The sequence below is a fragment of the Theropithecus gelada genome, chromosome 10, assembly GCF_003255815.1.
Source record: "Theropithecus gelada isolate Dixy chromosome 10, Tgel_1.0, whole genome shotgun sequence".
In the NCBI taxonomy this organism is placed as follows: domain Eukaryota; kingdom Metazoa; phylum Chordata; class Mammalia; order Primates; family Cercopithecidae; genus Theropithecus; species Theropithecus gelada.
The window spans coordinates 18254664-18271449 of NC_037678.1; the positions used below are offsets into that span (position 1 = coordinate 18254664).

A 16786-nucleotide genomic window follows, 5' to 3' on the forward strand; every position below is an offset into this window, starting at 1 on the left:
GTAAGACATCTCGTTTTACTCTGATGCCTTTTTAGCATTTAACGAAGTTGGAGGTTACGAGAGCTTTACCGAGAAGTACATGAATGCCATCCCGTCCGTAGTCGAGGGGGACAACTTGACAATCAGTGCCAGCTGCTACACACCTCGGGAGGACTCCTTCCACATCTTCCGAGATCCTGTGACTGGGGACATTCCATGGCCCGGAATTATATTTGGAATGCCCATTACAGCTTTGTGGTACTGGTGCACAAATCAGGTGAAGTGTGTGTGTGTGTGTCTGTGTGTGTGTCTGTGTGTGTACATGTGTTTGTTGTTCTTGTCTCATAGAAAAACATTTAGTTTCCATTTTGCACACACATCGTTTAAAGAGTCAAATACTTCTTCGTTTTTGTTTTTTGTGTTTTTTTAGATGGAGTCTCACTCTGTCACACAGGCTGGAGTGCAGTGGCATGATCTCAACTCACTGCAACCTCCACCTCCCGGGTTCAGGTGATTCTCCTGCCTCAGCCTCCCGAGTAGCTGGGATTACAGGTGCACACCACCATGCCCGGCTAACTTTTGTATTTTCAGTAGAGACGGGGTTTCACCATGTTGGCCAGGCTGGTCTCAAACACCTGACCTCAGGTGATCTGCCCACCTCGGCGTCTCAAAGTGCTGGGATTACAGGGATGAGCCACCACATCCAGCTTAAAGAGTCAAACACTTCTACAAAACTTGTTATTTAAAAACAGCTGCACGGTACCCTGCTTTCTACTCTATTTCTTGTCCTTCAGAGGCAAATGCTTTCAGCTCTTTTAAGTAAGTGTTTTGGCATTTATTTCTGTTCCCTAAATCCTTGTGCTCAGTGTGCAGTCTGTGAGCCATCAACATGGACATCACCTTGGAGCTCACTAGGAATAAATGCTCTCAGACCCTATAACCCTATCTAGACCCTTTGAATTGGAATCTGCTCATTAACTTGATCTCCAAGTGATTCAGATAAATGCTTGTGTTGCTCCCTGTTAGTTTTAGGATTTTATTGTTGGCTTCCCTATGATGAAGGATGAGAGTTTAGCTGTCTTTCAACTTTCCCTTCCCAGCCCCATGCAAGCACACCTGTTCCCCCATCCTCCCAATAGCTGTCAATCACAATTTTGGAGAGATCAGCATTCGGTGCCACCATTTTTGTGACTACCCGAATGTAATTCACAGCTGAACCATGTGATTATACTGCCTGACTTTTCCTTAGCTTTTTTTGTTGTTGTTGTTCCTGGAATTAATAATTTTAAGTCTTGTTTTCTTTCTTTTTTAAAAAACATTATTTTTTGAATAGAGACAGGGTCTCACTATGTCTCAAACTCCTGGACTCCAGCAATCCTTCTGTCTCAGCCTCCCAAAGTGCTGCACTTACAGGTGTGAGCCACCGCACCTGGCCAATTCTTAATTTTTCATTTTGAATTTTCTTGCTAATTAGTACTCATTGAATGAAAGGTTCTCCTAGAGTCTTTTGCCCTCTCACAGTCTGGCAGCACTCCCTCTGGTGCCCAACTAACTTATCCAATGACCCCTTCACTGTCATCTTTGGGAATTCATTTTTGCCCTACTCAGGTTATTTCTCCTTTTTCCAGTACCGCCAGTTGTCTTCTTTCTTCGTTTATTCCGTCTTTCGGGGCAAATCCAAGCCTTCAGTATCTTCCTGAGCTAGGCCTCAGGAAGTGAGAATGAGTGGGGAATGTGTGATATTTGTCTTTCTGTGCCTGGCTTATTTCACTTAGCGTAATGACCTCCAGTTCCATCCGTGTTGCTGCAAATGACAGGGCTTCATTGTTGTGTGCGGCTGAATGGTTTTGCATTGTGTATTATGCACATTTTCCTAATCCATTCATCCGCTGATGGACACTCAGGCTGATTCCACATGCTGGCTCTTGTGAATAGTGCTGCAGTGAACATAGGAGTGCAGATAGCTCTTTGGTATACTGGTCCACATCATTTCTTATTGCAACATTAAACTCTGGAAAGAGACACTCGCTGCCTTGGAAATCATCCTCTGGTTGTTTCATGAGTGTGTCATGTTCTCCCGGCAGGTCATCGTGCAGCGCTGCCTGAGTGGCAAGGACATGTCTCACGTGAAGGCTGCTTGCATCATGTGTGCTTACCTGAAGCTGCTGCCCATGTTCCTCATGGTGATGCCGGGGATGATCAGCCGCATCCTGTACACAGGTAAGCCCTGAATCTGTATGTTCTCTCTTTTCTTTATGCTTGTATTCTGAGAAGTGTTCTTAAAATGTCATAAAGCTTTGAGAAAATCCATTCTGGATGGAAGTAAAAGCAGAATTCCAGGTGGAGGGCACAGCCTGCACAGCGGTCAAAGGCAGGAAAATGTGGCATATTGGATGCTCTGTTCCTTTATGCTTTTCATACCATCTGCCTGTCTCATAGACATTTGAGTCTGTGAGTTCTGTCTTCATGAGTTGCTTAGATTTAAGGAAGTCCAGAGAATATGGCAAAACGACACTGCAGGATGAGGTAGGATTGGGTTAATTTGAGTCGAGTGAGCTGTACCGTCTGAGTTTGGTGACATCTCTGACTGAGAAGGTCTTGGTCCCTCTGAGAAAACTGGAGAACTGAATCAGTTTTCACTGCTTTGGAATCAGGCTGTTTGAGGATATGTAAATTTCTGAGTCAGCTGAGAGTAACTGCTAGTGTTGAATTCAACTTCCTTTATTATGAAAAGTGAAGAGAATATAACCAAATCTTTCTTGACTTATCGAGGAATCATTTTTATCGGGGTAATCCATCAGATAACACTAAATCCACGTCATGTTTTCTCAACTGGGCATCAGTTGATTTCACTGAAATATTGTTAAGTGAACATCAAGGGACCAGCATCCTTCTTATTGCAGCTTTGTAATATTCTTTATAAGGGTAAAGAATATTCATGCCTATAATCTCACCTACTTGGGAGGCTGAGGCAGGAGAATCGCTTGAGGCCCAGGACTTTGAGACCAGCCTGAGCAATACAGCAAGATCCCATCTCTAAATAATAAGATAAAGTAGCTAGGCATGATGGTGTGTTCCTATAGTCTCAGCTGCTTGGGAGGCTGAGGCGGGAGGATTGCTTGAGCCCAGGAGTTCAAGGCTACAGTGAACTATGATTGCACCATTGCACTACAGCTTGGGTGACAAAGTGAGATCCCATCTCTTCAAAAAAAAAAAAAATAAGCGTAGGTATCTAACTAGTGGGGAATGGCCAAAGAAATTACTGTGCACCTCCTTTATGGAAAAATGAAAACAGGAGACTGAAGACTATCTCAAAACTTGGGAAAATGCTGAGGTTAGGATGCTAAGTGTAAAAAGAAACTTGAAAAATAATGTCTCAACAACTACCATAGTTTTACAAAAAAGACATTTCTGTATAGAAAAGGATTAGGAAGTAGTGAAAAGAAGCTAATGTGCTGAGGTGTTATTTTTCTGGGTGATTCTTTTTTTTTTTTTTTTTTGAGACGGAGTCTCGCTCTGCCGCTCAGGCTGGAGTGCAGTGGCCGGATCTCAGCTCACTGCAAGCTCCGCCTCCCGGGATCCTGCCATTCTCCTGCCTCAGCCTCCCGAGTAGCTGGGACTACAGGAGCCCGCCACCGCGCCCGGCTAGTTTTTTGTATTTTTTAGTAGAGACGGGGTTTCACCATGTTAGCCAGGATGGTCTCGATCTCCTGACCTCGTGATCCGCCCGTCTCGGCCTCCCAAAGTGCTGGGATTACAGGCTTGAGCCACCGCGCCCGGCCTTCTGGGTGATTCTTTATCAAGCCTCCCTGTCTGTTGTCATAATGTCGTTTAAGCAAAAACAAAAAACCAACAAGGTATTGTGCAACTGCCACAGAGGTGAGGCATCATGACACATGGGACAGTCACCCAACTGACCATCACAAGTGTCACCTCTTCTTAGATGCAGGTGAAAGATACTAGGCTAAATGTGACTGCACTCAGGACCTAACTTCCCGTTGCTATTGTTGTCAATCTCTTGAGTTCTGTGTTCCTGGAAGAATGACTTCTTTTGCTGTTTTCCCAGAGGATGGGGTCCACTCCCTCTCTTTGCTCAAATGCTCTTGCTAGGCCACGTCCCAAGAGAGCCCCTGTCCCATTGGTCAGTGTAAGGGGGCTACAGGGATGAGATACTTAGGGTTGTGTTTTGGGAATAGAGGGGCCAGATCTGTGGTATGGAGTTCAAAGTTGAATCTTCAGTTTCCAGGCAAATATCTTTCCTTCTTTATGATCTTACAACTTTTCTCTTTGTTTAATGGTTGTTGGTTTTGCCTATTTTGGCCTCACTGGACTCACTTCTGAATTCTTCCTCAGATAAGGTAGCATGTGTGGTACCTTCTGAATGCGTGAAACACTGTGGCGTTGATGTTGGCTGCACTAACTATGCATACCCAACGATGGTGCTGGAACTGATGCCCCAAGGTAGGAAAATGTCCCTGCTGGGACAGCCCCAGAGCCCTGTTTACAGATGGGTCTCGTGGAAGGGTTATGGTGCAATTCTTGTACCTTCCATTAATTCAATCCAACTCATCAGACATTTCTTGAGCACCTTCCACAGGCTACCAGCTCTGTGCTAGGCCTGAACATTTCAGAGATGAACCGGGTACAACTACTGTTAGAAGAATTCTTACTCCTTCAGATTCAAGACTGTTTTCTGAGGCAGCCAAGAACAAATTAAATGATCCATTTGTCAATAAAAGAGTTGCATAGTCATAAACTTGTAAACACGAGACCTAGAGGTAAACTATTTTTTCTGCTTTTTGGGGGCTAGTGATAACCAAATAAACCAAATAGAATAAACTATTTATCCTTCTTTTTGGAGGGCATTTTTGGGGCTAGTGATAACCAAATAATAGATCTCAATCTATTTAATCTGCAACTATTTATTGAGTGCCTACTGAGTGCCAGGCACTGCTTTGGTGCTAACAAAACATCAGTGAAATAGGCACAAAGTCCCCTACCTCTTGGAACTCAAAATCTAGTAGTGTGAGATAGAAAATAAACCACATAGGAAATACATAAATTATTAGGATGCCAGAAGGTGATCATTGCTGTGGTGAACAGAAATGGAGCAGGGTACAGAGCTCAGGACTTGACCAGGTGATCCCGTACCCCTCAAGAGTTGGCTACACTTCTTCCACCTTCCTCCACCCTGACACACAGGAGGGAGGAAGGGACCAGGGCCCACAATCATGACACCACATACTCCCCATCCACACACACTCTGTCCTAGGAGGCTTAGGGCCATTACTAATGGGCAGAGGGAACTGGAGGATGAAGTTCCCATCATGGCTCAAAACTCTTGGCTTTGCCCCTCCAAAGACTTGTTTAGCAGAACCGCCTACTGGACTTCTTCCTCTCCAGTTCTCTTAAGTCTTCAGGAAGCCAACAGCCCCTACCCAAAGAAAGATAGTGTGATGTTGTTTCCTCTCTTCTAAAACTAGGTTCCAGTAGATGATCTCTAAGTTCATGTTTAGGGCTAAAATTCTTTTTGCTTTAATCTGTCCCCTCAAGCATTTATTTTTTGAGTTACAAACAATTCAATTACACTCTTTAAGTTATTTTAAAATGTACAATTTACTTATTACTGATTATGGTTACCCTGCTTTGCTATCAAACAGTAGGTCTTATTCATTCTTTCTCTCTTTTTTGTACCCATTAACCATCCCCGCCACCACCCCTAGTCCCCCACTACCCTTCCCAGCCTCTGGTAACCATCCTTCTGCTCTCTATATCCATGAGTTCAATTGTTTTTGATTTTTAGACGATACAAGTAAGTGAGAACATGTGATGTTTTGTCTTTCTGTGCCTGACTTATTTATACTGGATTATTCTCAGGTGACCAGGAAAATATGCAGGAAACTCCACATGCTGATGTGTATTGATAAGGACATCAGTTAACCAATGTTCCGGATGGTGCTTTTACCTTTCAACGCTCTCTGGTTTAGCAAGGCGCTGTCCAGCCACTAACCAGTGCTTGTACCCTCTCCCGGCTCCAGGACTGCGAGGCTTGATGCTTTCGGTCATGCTGGCCTCTCTCATAAGCTCCCTGACCTCCATCTTCAACAGCGCCAGCACCCTCTTCGCTATTGACCTCTACACCAAGGTGCGAAAGCGAGCGTCGGAGAAAGAGATCCTGATAGCTGGACGGTGAGTTCCCACCTAGAATCCTCTGGAGAAGTGCAGACGTAGAAGTGAACTAGAGTTCCCTTGCCTTTGACTTTGGTGAAAGTAATCCTAGCATCTGGATACGGGGACGAGACATTGGAGTACATCGAATTCAAGTGATCACTTTCCAGATACAAAAATTTGAACCATACCTTTAAATGAAATAATCACTTTTTCGGTCTTTCAAATGCTTCTGAATGGCTCTTATTTCTTCCCCTCCTCACATCACCCCCCTATCCACATCTTCACAAAACTCCACCAGTATTTTAATGGGGTGTAAAATTCCCACCTACTCTGATAGGTGAATGCATTGTCTCTAGCAGTTTCTGTGTATATCACATGGAGGTAACAGATTACGTCTTCTACACATGAAGACAGAGGACTTTATCAGTCATATTCATGAATGATTGGGCTGTGTTACAAAGGAGCAGGGAAGAGACTAATTCCAAGAGGATGCTTGGAGAGTTAAGTCAACCCAGGAGACCCTGAGCAGCCTGGGGGCCTTGAAGATAGTGGGAGTGAGATGGAAGGAAATGAGGAAAAAATGGATACCAGAATGTCCTCCTTCCCCTTCACAATTTTCGAGAAGACCCTATATTATCATGGCTTTTTTTTTTTTTTTTTTTTTTGACAGAGTTTCACTCTTTTTGCCCAGGCTGGAGTGCAATGGCACACTCCCAACTCACTGCAACTGCTGCCTCCCAGGTTCAAGCGATTCTCCTGCCTCAGCCTCCTGAGTAACTGGGATTACAGGTGCCCGCCGCCATGCCCAGCTAATTTGTTGTATTTTTAGTAGAGATAGGGATTCACAGTGTTGGCCAGGCTGGTCCCAAATACTGACCTTGGGTGATCCATTCTCCTCGGCCTCCCAAAGTGCTGGGATTACAGGTGTGAGCCACTGCCCCTGGCCTGTCGTAGCATTTTGTAAAATGTTTTAAAAATCAAAGTACAGCACACATAAAGAAAACAGTTAAAACATGGATGCACAGCTCAGAGATGCGTCACAAAATGAGGACCCATGTAACCATCAATCAAGTCAAGACATGGAAATTGCCAGCACCCAGAAGTTCGTCTTGGTCTACATCATTCCAAAGCTAACCACTGTGACTTGTGACGCTATAGCTTAGTCTTTTCCAACTTCATGCTATTATAAGTAGAATAATTGCATTTGTATCCCTTGAAATACGATGTGTTTTTTTTTTAAGACAGAGTCTTCCTCTGTCACCAAGCTGGAGTGCAGTGGCACGATCTTGGCTCACTGCAACTCTGCCTCCCAAGTTCAAGCGATTCTCCTGCCTCGGCCTCCTGAGTAGCTGGGACTACAGGCACCCACCACCATGCCAGGCTAATTTTTGTACTTTTAGTAGAGACGGAGTTTCACCATGTTGGCCAGATGATCTTGATCTCTTGACCTCGTGATCCGCCCACCTCGGCCTCCCAAAGTCCTGGGATTACAGGCGTGAGCCACTGCCAGCTGCTGAAATATGGCTTATTTTGCTCATGTTATGTTTGCAACATTCAACCGTGTTGCTATGTGTAGTTGTAGTATAATCATTTTCTTTCTCTGTGATGTTCCGCTGTAGTCAGATATCAGAATTTGTCTAGTCTTTTCAAAGAAATTGGTATCAAGAGAAACTGACCAACTATTTAAAAGACTGTCCTTTGTTGTTGACAGTAACAATAACTTTAGCAAATTAAACACTTGGGGAAAACCCAAAGGTCTCACTTGGCCCAGAGCTTGACTCTGGACAAATGCTGTAGGAGAGGGAGTACAGGAAGGCAGGAGCATACCTGTAGTAGAGAAAGTACTGGTTGGTGTTCAGGAGGCCCAAGATGCAGTCGTCCCACTAATAGGTATATGATCTTGGACACACATCCTCCTTAAGTCTCAATGATAAAACAATGACTTGTTCTTTTCCCCTCTCTCTCTGTGTTATCAAATGCCTACTATCTCACAAAACACAAATAAGAAAAAACACATATGCTTTTAAAATTCCTGCCTCATGGAATGTATGCCTTTGTCAGGAAGATAGATAATAAAGGTGTGCTACCTCAGGTGACCAGAGGCGCTAGAAAGACAAAGCAGGAAGAAAGGATGGACGCAACCTCATCCAGGTGCTCAGGGAGTCCTCTCTGAGGGGGTGGTGTCTGAGCAGAGCCTGCAGGAAGTGTGGGAGTGAACCCCCTGGTGCTCTTGGGGAAGGAACAATGAGGGCTGCTTTCCTCCTACAGTCACGTATGTGGTATGTTTGAGAACAACCAGGAGTGAGGTTCGTCCATGAGAAGCCAGTGGGAGAGTGAAGAGCAAGGTCAGAAAGGTGCCTGGAGGCGAGGTCATGCAGGGCCATTGAAGTCATAACAAGACAGGATTTTATTCTACATGTGATAGGAAACTGTAACTGACTGAGTTGGGAAAGCACGTGATTTGCCTTCCAATGGTGATAAAAAATAAATACCAACAGTAAGTGTAATTTATTGAATCCTTACTATGGTTTAGGCATTATGCTAAGACTTCCCATAGTTTATCACATTTAGTTGTTGCAAGGATGCAGTGATTTTGTAACATTTAAAGGAGACAAATGTCTCCTTTAAATGCCCAAATACTTGTTCTTTCCTCCACCCCACAACTGCTTCTCTATTTCATGTGAGCAAAGAGAGATGAATGGCCTTTTATGCACATTCTAGTAAATTATGTTGGTTCATTTACTCACCAAGTAAATTACTTACAACAAGCACAGACAACGCTGGAGTTTGGAAAGGTGAAGAAGTCATGCTCCCTGGACAACAGGAGCCTTTAACACGCTTTTTATCTGCTGAAGTACTCAAGTAGTAAAATGCACAAGTTAGCATTTCTTGCCGATTTACTCAACATTCTGAGATGGAGGCTGTTTCCATTCTAACCTATGCAAATCAACTTTGTTCCCTGCAAGCTAGGAAAAGAACAAAAAATGGAAGTCTGCTTTCTTTATTGTACAAATAATTGCTGGTTAATAGAAATAGTGTGGTACTTATTTCCAATTGATATACTACATATAGTGTGTTGGAGTTATTAATCGCTGATATTTTAACTTTTTATGAATAGATATTTAATCTCATAGATGAAGCTATTATGATTGATTATAGACAGGCAATTGTTTTATGGCATTTTACTAAAAGATCACCATTAAGCACAGCATGGGTTTATGTATGGTCAAGGAGCTTGATTTTGTTTGGAAAATCAATGAATGGCAACAAGAATGAACTCTAGAACTAAAGCACAGTGGAAGTACCTATAGTGCTTTTATTTAATGTTTAAATTATGTTGTTTTCTTCTCAGGATATTTGTTCTTCTATTAACTGTTGTGAGCATTGTGTGGGTCCCATTGGTACAAGTGTCTCAAAATGGACAGCTAATCCATTACACAGAATCAATTTCTAGCTACCTTGGACCTCCAATTGCAGCTGTCTATGTGCTTGCCATCTTCTGTAAAAGAGTCAATGAACAGGTAAATGAAAACTGGAAAAAAATTTCCCTGCTGGAGTGAGAAAAAATTGTTTATTTCACTGGGGTATCAAAATACATTCTTTCTACCCTATTTACGCAAGTCATGGCCCATCTTAATTTTAGTTGAGGTCAGCCACAATTCCTGATCCTTACTAAAGTATAAAAATATAGCGCACATTCATAGTACAGTCTTTATGTGTTTATTACAAAGTATTACATACATACACGGTGCAGAGTTGAGGAACATGTTTGGGAGGCAGACTGCCAGGGCCCAATCATGGCTATACCACCTAATCGCATTGTGATCCTAAGCAAATTACTTGAGTCTCTTTAAAATGAAGATAATGATAGCACCTATCCTATGGGATTGTTGTGAGGATTAAGTGAGATAAAATATGTGAAATTCTTAGAAGAAAACCTACCACACTAGTAAGAATTCAAAATGTGTTCATTGCTATTTTGATATATGTAAGTAATTGATTATTGGGCATCATGTACCCTTAATCTTTACATGTTTCCTTAGTACTAGCCTTACTATTATGATTTTCAGATGAGGAACAGGCGCAGAGGGGTTAGTATCTATGTGCTTTCCACGTGTTACTTAGTATTAGTAAGTGGGATCTTGGTGTTCAGGCTTAGATCTTCTTCCATCCAAAGCTCATACCATTAGTCTCCATGCAATACTGTTTTTGTAAAGCATAACATCTTGACCAGAGGAACAGACACATGTTTCCATCCCCATCAACTCCTCACAGAAATAAATTATCAAGAGCTTCACAGAACTGTCAAAACTACCTAATACCAGCTCTGGAAATTGTGTAACATAATTGATACTTCTGCTTATTTTATCAAATAAATCACAAGTGTTTTGATCTAACTGTGAAACAAAAGTCAAGGAAAACTTCAGCTTGGGTCAGTGTAGACAGTAGTGTCCTGGTATTGGAGAATCAACAACGGTGCAGTGGTATATACAGTTCAGGACCATGGAAAGCAGCATCCAACTAACAAGCACGGGTATTTGCAATTTTCTCTACTTCGGTAACCTTGTGCCCAGGGTTAGCCATTTGTGGGTCCTTAACTGAGAAAGCAGGCAGGATTATAATTATGACTTACTTGAATAAGCTTCTCATATTTTCTAAACATTCTGATTTTCTTCTTGCTTCTTTTGCAGGGAGCATTCTGGGGTCTAATGGTCGGACTTGCGATGGGCCTCATTCGTATGATAACAGAGTTTGTTTATGGAACACCGAGTTGCTTGGCTACCAGTAACTGTCCCAAGATTATCTGTGGAGTGCACTATCTCTACTTTTCCATCATTCTCTTTTTTGGGTCCATGCTGGTCGTCCTGGGAATTTCCCTCTTAACAAAACCCATTCCTGATGTACATGTGAGTGATGAGTAATGGATATATGCTAATTTTAAAATAAGAGTTATTTACCTTTTAGTGTATGAGTTCCAGGAAATGTATTTACTGTACCTCTAGAGCTAGAAGAACCCTAAGATTTTCATTCAGTCATTGAAATAAAGAAAAGTTTGCACTTAGTTTATGCAAATCACAGTGAATTAAAAAGTAAGGGATTAGAAAATGGACATTATATCTTGTAAATTTCACAGTGTAGTTGGTAAGTCAATCTACAGCATTGTCATAGGACACCAGGAAGAGAATAATTGGTGTTTCCAAAGACACTGGGAAAGATTTCACAGCAGGGCTGTCATCTGGGCTGTGCCTGTTTGGGCCAACAGGATTTCATATACAGCACGAACACTGACTGGCACAGAGATGAGGGGAAAGTACAAGGTACCAGGGGGCAGGAAAAGAAAGAATAGAATAATGAGATGCATTTTTGCCTTTCAATTTAGCAAAAATGTTAAATATGAATGATATTTAATGTTAGTGGTTAATATTAGCATTGTGGGAAAATTCTCACAGTCCAAAACTGTTGGAAAGTACATAGATTTTATAATTGATAGTAGAGCAACTGGGTAGTATTTATGGATAAATACTTACGAATACTTATGAATCAGCAATCCCAGTTTTAGGAATTTATTGTGTATAAATACTTGTTCAAGTAGGAAAAATGTGTATAAGGATTTTCTCTGCAAAAGTTTTCAAATAGCTGGGAGAAAATCCAGATTTCATCATAAAAGGAATGAGCACACAAACACAGTGCATTGAACGTTATACAGCTGTTTAGAAACACGAGGGAGCTCTATTATTTGCTTTGAAAAAAATGTTCATAATATGATTAAGTGGAAAAATATATGCAGAATAATATAATGTATAATAGCACTTTCTGAAATAAAACACATGTAGGCATATAGATGTTTGTCTACGTGTACAAAAAAAAATCTTAGAGCATATCCACCTAAGATTTTCAACAAGAGGCATTTCAGGGAGTGGGGAGACACTATAGGGGCCTGGCAAATATTAATTAATTGTTTTTAAAATATAAATACTGCTTATATACTAATATTGTTTGAATTGTTTGAATTTATGACTAAATATGTGTAGCTTTTATATATTTTGAATGTATCACTCATAATTTTTGAAGCAATGCTTCTTTATGTATTTTCCTGAGAAGTGGCCAGTAGATTATGTGTGGATGGAAAACCTGAAATAAGCACAGTTCAAAATGTTTTACCAAGGACATGTCACTGAAATTCCTAACTAAATATTTATGCTGAATATTGAGTTAGATGAAAGAACACTAGAAAACACAGTTTTTCAATAAATATATATGTTAAATTCTTACTTGCTGATAGAAATAACCAATTTTTTTTTTAGGAAACATTTTTTTAGGAAAAAATTTTTAGGAAAAAAATATTGTCTGAAGGACCAAGTGAGATCATTTTTCTGATTTATGTTTCTGTTTCATTAATATGCTGCAAGGTTTAACTTTCAAAATAGACTTGATAAATATCATGGTTATTTCAGAGAAAGTCATGAAAACTGTTGTGAATCTAGCCTAACAGTGCAAAAATGAGATGTCCCAGGATGATAGTCTTTCAGCAAAACTAGTAATTACGCTATGCAAGTTAAAAAGAAGTTGAAGGACTCCCAAGAAGAGAGTTTTTAACAAAGAAAGTGGATCTAGTACAAGAAATCCTGTGAATAAGAGCTTATGAAGATATGATTAGGAATCTTATTGAGAAGGTGAAGGCATATGTCAAGAACAAATAAAACCAATTACAAATTCTAGTAAATTTGTACAAGAAAGTCATGAGCCAAATTAAAATGAGGCATAACTTAGAATATGATCGATTATAAAGGTTTAAAACCCATTGATAGGCCGGGCACAGTGGCTCACGCCTGTCATCCCAGCACTTTGGGAGGCCAAGGTGGTTGGATCATCTGAGGTCAGGAGTTGGAGACCAGCCTGGTCAAAAACATAGTGAAACCCCATCTCTACTAAAAATACAAAGATAAGCCAGGCATGCTGGCAGTCCACCTTTAGTAATCCCAGCTACTTGGGAGGCTGGGGCAGGAGAATTGCTTGAGCCCAGGAGGCGGAGGTTGCAGTGAGCCAAGATTGCACCATTGCACTCCAGTTGGGCAACAAGATAGAAACTCCATCTTATTAAAAAGAAACAAACAGAAAAAAGCCATTGATACTTAGAGCAATTTCCTTAGAATGACCCAGGGCTGATATTTACTTCTTGTGTTCAATCGGTACATACAGCATCAATTCTATTTATTTTCAAATGCTTAAATCAACATACAGACTAACTATGGAAATCTTAATATATTTACAGAAAATAATAAAAATTATATAAAGCATAATAGTTTAAAATGATGGTATAGCTGACAGCAGTTTGGAGGTGGGTTAGGAAAAGGGGTGTGTAAGCATACTAATTGCAACTGGAATTCAAAAATAGCACATAGATACCAGCCAAACGTGATGAATCCAGAAATGAATTTAAGAAGATAGTTTGAAAGTTATAAAAGCAAAGACTAGATAAACTGAATGAAATAATGATGAAATAATGATGTGGCTAATAACTGTTGGATGTTAAGGACAATGAGTGAAACTGGCGTATAGTGTAGGTTAGCTAAATCTTCAACTTTGCTGAAATTACAAATTCAGAAGTAGGTACTTTTAAGTATATCATTTGAGGTTCTGAACAGCAACCAGAAGAATTAAAAACAGAAAAAAATTTTTTAAATGATTAGTGTGTTTTGGTGAGTGACTGTGGTAGGAGGCCTTTTCTTTGCAATCTATATTCTCCTGTGTGGTTTGACTTTTTAAAAAACCAGACAATAAACATAGGTACCGTTGTATTATGTTATTGCAAACATTTGCCTATTACTAATGTATTTTCGTATGGTCCCTGTTCAGCTGTACCGCCTGTGCTGGGTTCTTCGGAACAGTACAGAGGAGCGAATCGATATAGATGCAGAAGAGAAAAGTCAGGAAGAAACAGATGATGGTGTTGAAGAAGGTAATATTTGATTTACATTTGGTTTTCATGTAGGAACTCTGTGCACAGGCTTTTTTAATGGTTTTCTTTTAATGTCATTAAATCCAGCTTCTGAAAAGGCTGTTAGATTTATGATAAACTGAAACTTTAAATTTTTACCTTTCCAAAAATCAAGGCAATATTATTAAATCCGTCTATTCATCTGCCTGTCCATTGGTTTGTCCACCCATCATCCATCCGTAGTTACTGAGATCTCAGACAATCAGTTACAGACTCGCCTGTTCCTAGTTACATAGTGAGTGTTCAATCTTGATTGACTGCAGATAAGCATCTAGCCCCACCTTCTCTCCAACTTTATTTCTCAGTATTTTCTCTAACATACCCTCTATTCCAGGCAGACAGCTTTTCTGACTTTTCCCCACAAGTGCCAAGCTCCCTAAAATATTTCTACCTCCTGTCTAAGAGAAAAAAATGCTTATTCTTTAAAACTAAGTTCTAATCTCACTTCCTTCATGAAAATTTCTCCATCAAGTCATCCCTGTGGCTCTTTGTTTACCTAATATTTTTTAAACCTCAGATAAGGTTTAGCACTTCACAATATGTTGTCTTAAACTGGACAATAATTGCTTTGTCTGTTTTGGTTTGGTTTCTTCAAAGTGAAGGAAGAGTCAATGCTTTCTGTTCCTTTTGATTTTTTATATCAGTGTTCCTAAGTATGACTGGCCTATCATTTTCTGGTTTTGTACTAAGTTTTTGGTTTTTGTATTAAGATCATAGAGTTATCATAGAATGAATCAGAAATTAGCCCATTTTTCCATTTTATTAAAATATTTCAATAAGATTGAAATAATGTTGCCATTGAATTTTGGTATTTTGCCAATAATACCATAAGGGCTCTGTGTGTGTGTGTGTGTGTGTGTGTGTGTTGCACATCTTAATTACTGATCAAATTTATATAATGGCTATGGAACGATTTAGAGTTTCCATTTCATCATTAATCACTTTTGGAAAATTATGTATTTCTAGGATTGTGTCCATTTAGTGCACATTTTAAATATATTGGCATAAAGTTATTCATAGTGTCTACTTATCCATCTATGTTGCCTCTATAGTTGTGTTACCCTTTCAATCTCTAGTATATTTTGTGATTTATCTTTTTTCTTAATCTTACTAAAGATTTGTCTAGTTTACTTTTCTCAAAGAACTAACGTCTGGCTTTGTCATTTCTATTATTTTCCTTCTTTTCTATTTCATCCTTCCTGTTTTTATTTGTATTCCCTTCCATTTACATTATTTGGGTTTATTCTCTCTTTTTTTTTTTTTTTTTTTTTTTTTTTACTAAGTTGAATATTAACTCATTCATTTCCTGTGGAAATTTGATTTTTCTTTTGATTTTTCTTTGATTGTTCTTTTCTATATAAATAACTAAGGCCATATAAATTTTCCTCAAAGCAATACTGTTTTAAATCTCACAGCTTTTAATTTGTATAATTTTCATTATCATTTATTTTTTAAGTATAATCTTACTTTATGATTTTTATAAACATTCGAGTTTAGAAGTATTAAATTTTCTAGTGCTGCAACAGATAGCCATATATATGAGTCTTTTTGTATTTTTGCCAGTATAAGTTGGGGATAGATTTTGTGGAGTTTAGTTGTTGGGTCAAAGGGTTCATGCCTATATGATTTTGCAATATGCTACTAATTCCCTTACTAATTTCCACGCAAACTCACCAGCATAGTATGTTGTGAAACTTCGGAATTTTTCCCACTGATAGATGAGAAAGTGGTATAGGTTTAGTTTAAATTTCTCTTTTTTGAGTGAGCTTGAGAACCATGTGTCTTTTTTCTTTCAACTGTTTATTCATCTCTCTAATATGCTGACATGAGCTGTTGATAGCCTTTTCTTACCGACTTTTAGAAACCCATTATATATTAAAGATATTAAACCCTTTGTAATAGAATATGCAAATGTTTCCCCCATTTTGTCATTTGTTTTTACTTTGTTTATTGAACTTTATGCCATGCAAAAGTTGCCTGTTTTTATATGATTAAATTTATCTACATTTTCTCAGGGATTCCTCTTAACAGTCCCAGGTGATTGTGATCATTTTTTACCGTCATAGGTACTACACTGACAAGGATTTCTAGTTCTTTTGTGATCTAGATCTTCTGCAACCATTTGCTTATCTTTGTTCCAGATTATCCTGAGCAATCACGTGGATGCCTCAAGAAAGCTTATGACTTGTTCTGCGGTTTGCAGAAGGGACCCAAGCTAACCAAGGAGGAAGAGGAAGCCTTGAGAAAGAAGCTCACAGACACATCTGAGAGGCCCTTGTGGAGGGCAATAGTGAACATCAACGCCATCCTCCTCCTGGCTGTGGTGGTCTTTATTTATGGCTACTATGCCTGAACTGTATCTGAGCCATTAGAATAATGAATAAGTCTTAATAATGAACCAAAGGATAATTTGAGTGATTTTCATTTTATAGTATGTTGGGTGGCAAAAAAAAATCAGCAGTTGGTAATTTTATCCAATGAGATGACTACAGACTTGATATTTTGCTTTTGTTGTTCCTTCGTGTCACTAAGAGTTGATATAAAACTGTGAAGTGACCTCTACGTGTGTAAACAAGGCACACAGGTCTAAATTTTATTTTTCCGGCTTTATTGAGGTACAGTAAACAAATGAAAATA

General features: G+C 39.6%; 1 protein-coding gene across 1 annotated transcript in view; it reads left to right on the forward strand.

Annotated features, from left to right (window-relative positions):
• The window catches only part of SLC5A4 (solute carrier family 5 member 4), a 34565-nt gene extending 18025 nt beyond the window's left edge, over positions 1 to 16540 (forward strand). The window contains exons 8-15 of the mRNA XM_025400019.1: positions 36 to 256; positions 2064 to 2199; positions 4333 to 4440; positions 6018 to 6168; positions 9503 to 9671; positions 10842 to 11057; positions 14008 to 14110; positions 16291 to 16540. Of these exons, the coding sequence (XP_025255804.1) occupies positions 36 to 256; positions 2064 to 2199; positions 4333 to 4440; positions 6018 to 6168; positions 9503 to 9671; positions 10842 to 11057; positions 14008 to 14110; positions 16291 to 16502 (1316 nt within the window). The 3' untranslated portion in view covers positions 16503 to 16540. The remainder of the gene's footprint in view (positions 1 to 35; positions 257 to 2063; positions 2200 to 4332; positions 4441 to 6017; positions 6169 to 9502; positions 9672 to 10841; positions 11058 to 14007; positions 14111 to 16290) is intronic.
• The last annotated feature ends 246 nt before the right edge of the window (positions 16541 to 16786 follow it).